General features: G+C 39.2%; 1 protein-coding gene across 3 annotated transcripts in view; it reads right to left on the reverse strand.

Annotated features, from left to right (window-relative positions):
* Positions 1-203: 203 nt before the first annotated feature.
* CA10 (carbonic anhydrase 10) overlaps positions 204-12,362 on the reverse strand; it is a 324,297-nt gene continuing 312,138 nt past the window's right edge. For all 3 annotated transcript variants that reach the window (XM_005305733.5, XM_005305734.5, XM_065563509.1), the window contains 3 exons: positions 5,956-6,110; positions 2,691-2,865; positions 204-1,363 (listed from right to left, as the gene is read on the reverse strand). In XM_005305733.5, coding sequence (XP_005305790.1) covers positions 1,341-1,363; positions 2,691-2,865; positions 5,956-6,110 — 353 coding nt within the window. In that variant the 3' untranslated portion in view covers positions 204-1,340. The remainder of the gene's footprint in view (positions 1,364-2,690; positions 2,866-5,955; positions 6,111-12,362) is intronic.

Here is a 12,362-nt window from a genome sequence, read left to right on the forward strand (position 1 = left end):
CCACACCCCAGGTTCAGCCAACTAAGAATACTTGGCCCCTGATAGTTTCACCTTTGGATCTATCAGTTGCAACATCCCCATTATAATCACAGCTGTCATGGTAGATCACAGAGAGAGGGATGATTCCTGGTTAGTTGGGACCCAACTGATTTGACAACTTTAACATTGGTAATATACAAAACCATCAAAAATATGCACACGTGAACTTGTTAAACACATTTATTGAGTTCTTGACAGTAACCAAACACAGTGAATGACCATTATAAACAAGAAAAAAGGCATTAGCTTTAACTTGGTCAGCTCCTGCTACATCTGTAAAGAAAATATATCCCTTCTAGCAATTTACAAGGTTGAATTTGTATGTCTCAATAATGGACTCAAACCGGGGAAATGGTAATTTTAAACTAGCCCATTTTTCAGTTGCCTTCTGCTTCTGGAGCCTAATTCTTCTTAATGATGAACCATAAAATGGAATTAAAGTTACACTAGCTTTGTTAAATACATTCCTAATTGCCATTAACTCAGTTAAACTGGTTGCAAACAAATAAAGTAAAAAAGAAAAGTAAAGCAGCCTCAAGTGCTAGAGGCTTATCATTTCAGAAAGGAAAAATAAACCAAAGCGAGTGTACTAAATTAATTTGTTCAACACATTTATTGAGTTGTTAACAGTAACCAAACACAATGTATGACCTTTGTAAAACAAGAAACAGAAAATGGATCATTTCTGATCTTGGCAAATCCTACTACAGATATGTGACAAAGGGGGATATATTTCAATTTCTTTTATATTCTGCGTTGATATATTTACAATACTTATCTCTCAATGTCTGTCCTTTTTTTAATTAAATAAACAGAAGGATCATAACCTAGAAATAAGTTTCCTCTACAATCTTCTTGTTCTGTCTTGTCAGTATCCATTAATGATAGGGATATAATGAGAGCTTTCCAAGGATTACTTGGCACACAGAACACAACTCCACTTTGATGCTGTACGGAGCCACCTTTTTCTTTTTTATTTTTTTTTCTTTTGAAGGGGAGGAAAGAAAGAATTTCATATGTACAAAGGCTGAAAAGTCTTTCTTTGTGAAGTTAAATTAGTTCAGGAAAACTGTATCAAAATTGTAATCACATTTACTGTAGTTATTGTCTTTTTTTTATTACGATCAATCATATGAATGAATTTTTAGTTAAGTTTCCATCTTGGCAGCTTTTTTCTTGCAGCACATTTGCACATACTGTCATGAATCCAAAGAGTGAATGAGGCTGGGTGCATTCTAGATTATGTCAATTCACAGTAGTAGCATTCCACTGAGGTTAGGAGTTCTTCCTGTTTGTCTTAATTACTTGAGGAGCCATTCATTTACTGAAAGAAAAGTAATAACAGTTATACTTTACCAAACACCAAATATAAAATTGCTGTTTTTAAAAATTAAGTGCCTTCAATGTTTGTATTGTGTAGAAAATAGTTGAGTAATTTCAAAATTATGAATTGAGAATGTGGCTCTTAGTCTTAACACTAGACTAGAGCTGGTCAAAAAATTTTAAATGAAAAATATTTAGTTGAAAATATCTCTTTCAATAGGAAATTATTATAATTTTTTTAATTGGAAAATGAAATATTTAGTCATGTTTTTGCCTTTTTTCAGAATTGTTTTTCCTTTCTACTCCTTCCTCCCCATTGTCACTCATTTTTCAGTGGAAAAGAGAAAAAAGGGAGGTGGGAGGAATATGAACTGAAAACTGAAAAATTTGGAATATCTGAGAAATCATTCCTTTCTGAAACCTGAATTTCCCATTTGAGACCAGCTCTACTATCAGCCTTCCTGATATTTTTCAAATAGTGTTTTTAATCAAATTCTTTAGTGTGATTCAACTCCACAATGGCACGTGACTGCTTAGTTGAGCTGCTTAAGTATATGTGAAATCATATCTGCTCACTTTAAATACTATCCCATTTCTACCAATGTTTATTCCCATGATCTCCGCAGAGCCAACACAGCTCTGGGAGAGAGAGTTGGATGCTATTCTGGACGCAACAGCAGGAACAGAAATTGTTAACTGAGTTCCAAATGCACAGCGTCTGTTGTTGATGTTGTGAAAACTAAAGAGAACCCAGCTAGATCATCAGTTTGCAACTGGAAAAAACATAATTATAAAGTGAGAAGATAAGTTCTGGAAATAGCTCAGAGATAATCAGCGTGGAACCTTACATTACTAATTTTATGGAGTTACCTTTCAGAGTAGAAATACATTTTATTTCCTTATAACATTTCCTTCAATTGTCATATGGCATATTATTTTACTCCACTTTATATCAGAATCTGCAGTGTGGGGCTATTCCTAGCACAATTATGTTTTGATTCTCATTGACACGTGCCATACCTCTTTTTCAAGAAAACAACTTACACCTACAAATTATCCTATTATCATAAATTGGAGTGGGATGTTATGATGCTGTGTATCATTGCAAAACTTCTCAGATTTCAGATATTCTAAACTTGATAGCTGAAATCTGACACTTACATTCAGATCCTATACCACCTATTTATATATTGATTCGCTTTTATATGTTCCATCATACACCGCTACTAAAACAACAACATGTAAATCAAACAAGGATCCTCAGAGGAAAGGAGCTCTACATAGGTGTAGACATTATTGTTCTGGAGAGTGCCTTGTGTAAAACCTACCTCTATACTGTAGTTTCTGTGCTCTGTTGTTTGGACAATCTTTACCCTGTAAACTAAAATTGATATTAGTTCGGATACATCGATTGTTGAGAGGCTGGACTGGTCTGAAATTGTCACTCATGCTCAGAAATATCTGTGATGGCTGATTCTGGCTTAGCAGTCGTAAAGAATGCATCTATACAAAACACAAAACAAGAACCTGTAGTAGTATTCTTCACTCTAAGTAAACAATATTGAAAGCTATTTAGATTAATCATCATATGCAAAGTATTCTAACAATATTTTTGTGATTTGGAATTTGGGGAGGGTTGACAGAGGTTCACTCTATACTAGGGTGACCAGACAGCAAATGTGAAAAATCGGGACGGGGGGGAGAGGGGTAATAGAAGCCTATATGAGAAAAAGACCCAAAAATCGGGACTGTCCCTATACAATCGGGACATCTGGTCACCCTAGTCTACACTAAACATATTTTTAGACCCATGGGCAACTGGGATACCTTTAAGTAAAGACAAAACCATTCCTTTTGTGGTCATGATCCTGTTTCTCTAAACCCCGTTGTAAACAAAGCCTCCAGTTTTGTGCAGAATAAATGGAAATGGCACAAGGGAGCTTTGGCTGACCAGAAAGTAAATGGAATCCATAGTACTAGATAGTGGCAGCAGGTGCAGAGAAAGGGAATTTGATGAATGATGAGAGAAAATTGCCCAAAGATGTTATGGTAACTACTCTGGCTTGCTATTGAGAAGACAGCTCTGGGTGAAAGTGCCCAAGTATTGGTTATGCCTCAGAAATCTGAATGCTGAGACTGATTGGCACCACATCTGTATTTTTAAAGAAGTCAGTGCTTCTGGAAGGCATGGGACTTGACAGTCTTGGAGACTGAAATCTTCTCTATTCACTGAAAGATCTACCTGGGTCAACACCAGTGCAATCATCCCTACATTGCCTTCCTTTGGCCCTGACCTGGGACTCCTTTATGGGACAAAAAGAACAGGAGTACTTGTGGCGCCTTAGAGCCTAACAATTATTTATTTATTTATTTAGTCTCTAAGGCGCCACAAGTACTCCTGTTCTTTTTGCGAATACGGACAAACACGGCTGCTACTCTGAAACCTGTCTTTATGGGACAGTCTTTACCTATCATGACTACTAACAAAATGGCCAATTGTGAAGGTGGTATTTGTAGGGTGGGCAAATGTTTACTAGCAGCTGGATTGCAAGCAACCAAACAGCTATCTGTCTACGATGACTTTTGAAGTGGCAATCTAAGGGTTAAAGGGCATTTATCCATTTCCTCCTGGTGGCTACCTCATTAGTTAGAGCAGTGGGAAAGTGGGGGAATCTAATGAGCTTGGAGAGTTTTGAAGAGAACTATACCTGTAGGTGTGTTTTGCATGTTGTAGATGTGCTAATGACTACAAGGGAAATCTTCTGTCTTGCATCAGTTCTCAAGTCTGAGTATACTGTATAATTAGTATGTATTCCATTAAATCAATTTGCAGTACTAATATGGTAGTATGCATCTAACCAGTAAAGCCTGACAAGGAGCAGCTATCATGAGATGATGTCCTTTGAGTACTAGTGTAGGCTATAGAAACATTCTGATCTTCGTTTTCTACTAAACAATTTGCATTATCGTAATAATGTAACAAAAATATTTCTTGTAGAAAACATGCACGTTTATTGGGAAGTTTAGTATGTATGATATGTACCTGTTTTTTCCTCAACTGTGTCCCCTAAATTACTCTACCCATTTAGAATAGAACAACAAACTGTATTCCCCAAACCCATGCACAGTTGGACAGAATTAATACAATGCAGTTAAAATACATTGCATGCTTTCTATAGCATCTTATTGACAAAGATGACAGGACTTGAAGCCCCAATGTGATTTTTTTGAGCCCTGATTTCTCATCCTTTATTTCATTCCTTGGACTAGATAACTTCTGCTGTGTTAGCTAGAGCTGCTGTACTCTGGGGTGAGGTGAGAAAACAGCTCCAAGATCTGCTTAGGGCTCTTAGGATTCTCACTAATGGAGGATATACTGGGGATGAGGTGAATCAGTGCATCCCGTGGCTGGCCCCAGTAGATTAAATAGGTCCAGTGCTCTGTGCCAGAATAGGCTCCCATTTGGCCAATTAAGAGGGCAGGGCAGTATCTGGGGAATAGAAAGGACCAGGCAGAATCTGAGAGAGGGAGACCCAGTGAATCAGAACTGCCTGAGTGAGAGTTGCCAGAGTCGGAAGGTGTTTCCTGTGGGATGGGGAGATACTGAAGGCAGGAGCGCAGAAAATGGGGTTCACCAGCTGACCTCTGCAAGCCAGAGAGCCAGGGCTGGAAGGCGAAAGAGACCTCAGAATATGATGAGGATGCACTCCAAGCAGAGAGGCTGGGGGTGGCATTGGTGGTTTTCCTGCTGGGAAGAAGGGGGTTTTAAGGATAACGTGGACTGGGGATGATATGGACTATGTTTTGGGACTTTTGTTACAGACTGTTAGAGCTATGGGATATTTTTTAAGCAAGAGAGCCTGAAGTGGAGCTCTTGGGTTACCCTGAGAAGGGAAAGTGACACAGGTGCACTTGTAGTGCTGCAGCCTGCTGCCAGAGGCTGCCACCCTTTGATGCCCCATTTCCCAGGCACCCACGCTTGAGGATCTGCTGTCTGTGGCACTCTCAGTGGGGGTTGAAAGCAACTGAACTGTGCTGCAAAGACCCCGTTGTTGTGGCTTTTCCACCAATGTGGTCCCCAGGTGGCCAACACAATGGAATGAATCTAGCTCCTACTGCTTGCTCTCTGCTGCTGCTACCTAACACTAGCCCTCAATATGTCACTCTGGAACCAAAGGCCTTTCTTCCAAATTTTTGACGCACACGTGCTGGCATCAATCCTGCCACCTTTTTTCTGCACCAGAAAATGTAGACTGGAGCCTTCCCCAAAGGCTTTTTGTCCTAGCTCCAGTCCCACTGCATAAACTGGCTTCCACAATCCCTCATGAGACCACAATCCTCACTCTTCTAATGTTCTTAGTCTTTTCTAACCTAGTGTAGGAGGGTCCCAATTATGCTTCTGCGCGTGGGTATTTTTTAGTTATTCTAGCACCCCCTTGTTTGTTTTGTAATTTCTACACATGGTTTAAGATACAGTATTGCACTAAACCAAAGAGAAACATAATTTCAAATATGATGCTACGAAGATATACATTTAAAATATTTATTCTTCTGATGACATTTACTAAATCCATTATGTTCGTTTTAGTTTACCTGCATCCTTGTTATGTAGACAGGTTTGTTCATTATTATCCAACTTGCTGTTTCATAGCAGGGTGGAATGGTCATGGACCCATCATATGTAATGAAACTAGAGGTCTCAGGATAAAGTTCCTCAATATTAAGTCCCTGCAGTAAGTATGCATCATCTAGAGAATAAAGGGGGAAAATGATCTAGATCAAGCAATATTTTCACAAGACAAACTTTGTTGCACATGCCTTTTACTTTAGAACCTCAACCTTAGATTTACTGAAACAGAAGGTCAAATGAATATACATTGTGCTCTGTACAAACTGATTGTTCAACACATGGACATTAACAGATATTATTATTTTAATATAGTAGCTTTGCCCTTAGATGCTTGCTCACAGGTTCTGTTGACTTCACTGGGAGTCTAGCACAAGCATTTGCAGTGAGAATTTATTTGGCCCTGTTTTAGGTATTTGGGTTTAAAGCTGGTTGAAGTTGTATTTATTGATTTGGATGCATCAGTCTTTGGAGAATGCCGACTTACCATATTTTTGGAGTGATGAACAATTTTTGCTCAACAAAACCTTGGGAAGGCCAAGAGTGCTAAAGCTTAATTACCCTTGTTTGAGAGAGAAGATTGTTCTGTCTTGTTAAGGTTAATGTCTGATGATATAGCTGCTCAATGAAGCCTGCTGTCCTTTAGTGGGCACAGTGGGAGTGGATGCAGTATAAACTCAGAATGCTCAAGTCAGAGGTGAGAAAATATGCTGTAAAGAAACTTACTGGGCTTCCCACTTTTTTCATAGCCTCTCTGGTATTAATGAAGTGTCCTTTGTAGACGACTGCAGAGTGTGGACATGTGCCAGCATATAATTAGAAATGGATATAACTTTTAAGATCATTGAAGCTGCTCATCCCCTGCTATATTGTATGTATTATTGCTGTTACATAACACTAACCCTGCAGTGCTTTCTGCAAGTCTTTCAAAGCTGTAACCTGATTTTCCAGGATTCTCTGCAGAATTTCAGACTCAAACAATTCCTTACTGGATATTGTGCTGGGGTACTTTACATTTAAACTCTTCAACTGTCTCCTCTACCAATATGATGCATCACTGGGGGAGCTGGGCTGGTAAGATGAAGTAATGGTGAAATCTCAGTGGCTGCTTTCAATTGCATGTAGTGTGTTTGGTATGGTTCATTAGTTAAGCAAATACTATGTGGGCAAGGAAGGTGTGCTACCATGCTGCCAACTAAGCACATTTCTTCTCCTTTCAGTAAATGAAAGGACCTGCCATTGACATTGATGGGGAGATATGGAAGCAAGTGCAGTGGAAATCAAATGCTAAGATTCCTGCTCATAGACTAGAGACCTCAGTCTAAAGCACATCACTTCTAATCTATATCAGAATGGTCATGACTTTCCACTGAGTTTATCTGAAGTTTCCCATGCAACATTTATTGTAAACTTAACTAGAATAAAAACCACATGTTAATGAGCAATTAATTTACAATCAATACATCTTTAAAACAAGCTATTGAAAAAGAAAAAAGGGGGAAGAGTTTTTGAGATTGTAAATATATTTTTGTTCACTTTTAAGAAAGTTATGAAATTCATGCTAAATGTTAGCTTTTATTAGCCAAAGTATTCAGTGTAGATGGCTTCCCCTTAAACAGCTGACAAGTCAGGCAGTTACTTCGTTTCACCAGTTACACTCTTTTCTAGGACAGCAGCAGAAATAGCCATGAAAGTGAGTCTTCACATACTTGACCATAATGGAAGTAAATGACTTGAGTCTTTGACTGATTCAGTTGCAGTACGTGTGTATCATATAAGCCACATTTCTCCAGGTGTCATGAAGTATATCAACTTACTTTATTCATGCTCTACTTTGTGTCACTAGTATAATAAAGTCTGTACCTATTGTTTGAATATCCTCATTTACAACAATATTTACATAAAATGTCATTGATCAACATCCATGGTATTGCACAGTTAACAAACAACCTCCACTTTCCCCCCCTATTTCCCTCTCCTACCTTCCAAAAAGAAAGCAGAAAAGTTGCAATGATCAAGGAAGCATGCAAGCGCTTAAAAATGTGATATTTCATCTCCATTTGAGAGATTGTTGCTAAAGGATAAGGCAAAATACATGTTCTGTGTTGTGTGTGAGGGGAAAAAAAAGACCTTTTTGCATCACAAATGCCTGTCTCAGGCAGTAGATGGTTGGAGTGCCCACGGAATACAAATGTGATGGCTGCTATCTTGACCAGCACACTGGGGATTTAGTGAGCTAAATGCATGAGTTGCTACAGCATTAACTAAACGGTCACGTCTCCCTAGCTGGGACTATATAATTCATAACCACCGGTGATTGAGCAGAGACTGGACACACTCACCAGTGGGTTACACAAGAATCACGCCTGCTATCTATTTAAAATCTGTTCAGACTTAATCTTCATTATTTCAGGAAAGATGTCTCCACAGTATATTTTCTTGGCTGTGAGAAATCTGAAGTCCCACTCCTTTTTGTACTTGAAGTCAATATGAATGCAGTTCTATATATCAATTGTGGGGTCTACTAATAGAGTGGAAAACATTGTTACTCTCACCCAGGTGACTGAGTCTATCACCTTTGTTAACGTGTTCAACTTCCATTGGCCGAAGGCCTGGGATTCTGAATGTGTTTCCAAGCCAAAAAATGTTCCATATGAAAGTGCTAAACAATTGCTGTTGCATTACTGAGCCAGAATGGTGTTAAATTTTAACAGCTAGAGAGGACTGACTACACCTACGCCCTATTAATAAAAAGAAATTAGCAGTGCAGCAATAATTTTGCTGGAATTAGTGAGCATGGAATGCATTTTTTTCATGCCAGTGATTGTTTTGTACGAGTCATTACACACCTCTTTTCCCCACATGAACATCCTTCTAACCAGGGAGACGGGTATGTTCATTCTAAATGGCAGGGGATCAGTAAGAATAGATAGTTTCAAACTCCAAGGGCCAAATTCTCTTACTGACATCCATATCAACTTCAATGGGTTTGCAACGGTTTAAACGAGAGCATAATTTTCTCTGAAGTGTCTACCAGGAGACTAAAAGCCAACCTAAGAAATTAGTGAAGATCTGGGATGTTGGTAATTTATGGCTTTTTTTGGGGTCACATCTCTTTTATTTTTCACCTGCTCTACTATAGATGGGCACTACGGAAATTAGGCTAGAAGCAATACAGCAAGGTATCACATAGAAGACATGCAGTTGTTGGTATAAATGCAGGAAACTCTATTTGTTTCAGTGGCACTGCCCCTGTTTATGCCAATGATGAATTTAGCCCATTATTCTTAATGTGGATTTTTAACCTGTGTAAGTGGCACTGTTCAGTCCCCTCAGACAGCAGTTGTCATGATCTAGGGCCGGACTGAGGCATGTAACAAAGGGCTGTACTGAGCCATTGTGGGGGCACCCCCACTGTAGTGCAAGGTCCAAGAAACCATGTGTTTCTGGCAGAACTTCTTGGGAATACAAGAAGAGCCTGGCTGATGATGCAATACCCTTGGGGAGAGTGCAGCAGTTATTCACATCTCTGGTGTAGAATTGTAGGAACTAGACCTGGCCCCCTTTGCATAGGGTAGAACTTGCTGTAGAGTCATTGCATTTCCTGAATGCAAGGACTCCCTCTATGATATACCTCTGAATGGGGAACAGGGGATCTTTGGGCTTTCTGCTCCCTTGAGTACCTATGCAGGAGTCAAGCACGATTTATTTCCTAAAGCATTTGCAATGTATCTCCTGGTGTGCCTCTCTCCCACTCTTAGATCTCTTTGCTTACTGTGATGTAATGCACTCAGTAAGTACCATTTGGGTTACTAATAACTCCACAGATTTGAACTGCAGTTATAAAATAATAGTGCTCTGCATATCTCATCCAAGAAATAAACAACCGAGCTTTAAGTGGAAGTCACAAGGCTGAGATTAGCAGGAGCAACCAACTGAGCATGTGAGGATTGGGTTTAGACCATCAAAAACCAGGCACAGAGGTGGGTAGGAATATGGAGTGGAAGTAAGAGCTTAAACACTCCACCACAGATGAAGCCTGACCTGGGTGACATCCTGAATTCATGTAAACAGGATTAGAAGTGAGCTATCTACCAGCTTGTGGGGCCCAGAGGGAAAAAAAAACCTTGGGGTTTGAGTCTGATGCAAAGCTTATTGAAGTCAATGGAAAGACTCCCACTGGCTTTACTGGCCTCTGGATCAGGACCTATATTATTACCTTGTCTGAGTCTGAGGGCCCCGCAAGATGTAATCTGATTCTTTGGGGCTGACCAGTATTCAGTTGACCTGAGAGCTATTTGCCCACATTGATGTTTAGGATGAATTATGTTTAAGTTGTGGTCTATTTTTTCCACTTGAGACTCTGAGCAATGGAGCCACACCTGGGATGAACTGGGTCCATTGCATCTGTTTTCAGCTGAAGCATATTTATGGCAAGAAAGTGAACATTGCATACTACAGACAAATAGCAATTCATGGGAATGACAGAAGAGGTAGAGTTTCTCTCACCATCTTAATGTGACCCTGGAAAGGGATGAAAAGGGTAATGAAGAGGTGGAAGAAAATATTAGGGATCTGGGGCAAAATCAGTACTTGGTCCTGCTAGTGAAGGCAGGGGGCTGGACTCAATGACCTTTCAAGGTCCCTTCTAGTTCTAGGAGATGGATATCTCCATTAATTTATATTGTAGCCCAATAAAAGCAAATATTGAGCTGGGTCCTTATTTAGTCCAAACTCATACTGAAAATAGGCAGACTCCACCGAGAAAAGCCTACAGGATGTGGCACCTTATTACCAACCTTTGCCTTGAATCACCACTATCTTTCCCCACCCATTCCCATTTTTCCATATCTTAGTCAAGTTTTTTTCTAGTAGAAATCTTGCATTTTCAATAGTAATAGACTGTCACCCTTTAATGTGATGTCTTTTTAAATGTATGATTTCTATTGAAGGTATAAACTTCATAATATTCAAAGTTATTCTGGGTGAGGCTTCTCTGCATACTTTGTCAATATCCTTCTTTAATAACCATTTTCAGATTTTGCTAAACTCTTAGCATCATTCCTATCTGCAATCCACATTCTGTTCATCTTGAGCTGCTTATGTCTCAGGATAATTTCTGAACCCGTGAACTTTTCTCTACACAAATTACATTTCATTAGCTTTCACATTAATTTACATAAAGGTCTCGACTCAGACAATTTTCTTTACGGATGTTGAAATTCTCATTCTTTTCTCTGCATTTGTTACACTGATTTTCCTAATTTCCCCCCCTTCATAGCAAGAACCACACATAACAAAATTAGCCCTCTTTAAGAAACTACTTAAGCCACATACTTTGCTTTATGAAATTAAAAATGCAACATGCTAAAATGGTAGAACCTAATCCCAGTGCTGTCAGAGGCAAACTCCCATTGACTTCAATGGGAGAGCTTCTGAGGCTGGATAATTAGGGTTCAAATATTGAAATAGTGATATTTTACAGAGAATATAGTGTTTAAAAACGACTCTAACGCATTGGATCTTCTCGGTTCATAATATGGAATCATAGAAATGTAGGGCTGGAAGGGACTTCAAGAGGTCATGTTGTTCAGTTCCCGGTGCTGAGGTAAAACCAAGTACATAAACAAGAATCCAATAGGAGAAAGGCACGGTCTAGAGATTAGGAAGAGGATAGGAAACTAAGTGGTTCCAAGTTTTAATTCTAGCTCTGAGTGTTTCCACCTGTTGCCTTGGACAAATTACTTATGCCCAGATTGAGAAAAGTGGCCTCTAATTTTGGATGCCCATCTTTAGACACCGAGGACCTGATTTTCAGAGATGCCAAGCATCCATAGCTCCCACCGCTTATGCTTGGAGCTTTGAGAGCTCAGCACGTCTGATAGTCAGGTCCTTGGTGTCTAAAGTTGGAAGCCAAGTTGAAGTCCAAAAACAGAAGCCCCTGAAATTTGAGACTATGTCCATAAATTTGGCTATAAATTCTCTTGGCTGAATCTGAGATTGGGATACTTATTCGTATGTTCCCCTGTGAGGCAGTTAAGTGTTAGGCATTAAATGTAAGGAAGTAAGTCCAAAATTCAACATCTTTTCCCTTTCAGATGGCTTCTTGGCAGCAATTCTGGTGCAACACATGAAGCCCAAATTTCTGCACAGATTCCTTGGAAGCTAAAGTGCTGGTTTTATCCAACATTAAGTGAAGTGTGGGCTCCTCTACCAGCAAAAGCGTAAACCAACGTGGCATATTTCAGTTTTAAAAACCAATATTGCTGGTTTAAAATAAAAGAAAACCACCTTCAGCCCCTCAGTTGCCCTACTTTAAACATGAATATTAAAGCAATTTTTCTTTAGAGATATTCATATAGTTCCTGACTAA

The sequence above is a fragment of the Chrysemys picta genome, chromosome 12, assembly GCF_011386835.1.
Source record: "Chrysemys picta bellii isolate R12L10 chromosome 12, ASM1138683v2, whole genome shotgun sequence".
Taxonomy (NCBI): domain Eukaryota; kingdom Metazoa; phylum Chordata; order Testudines; family Emydidae; genus Chrysemys; species Chrysemys picta.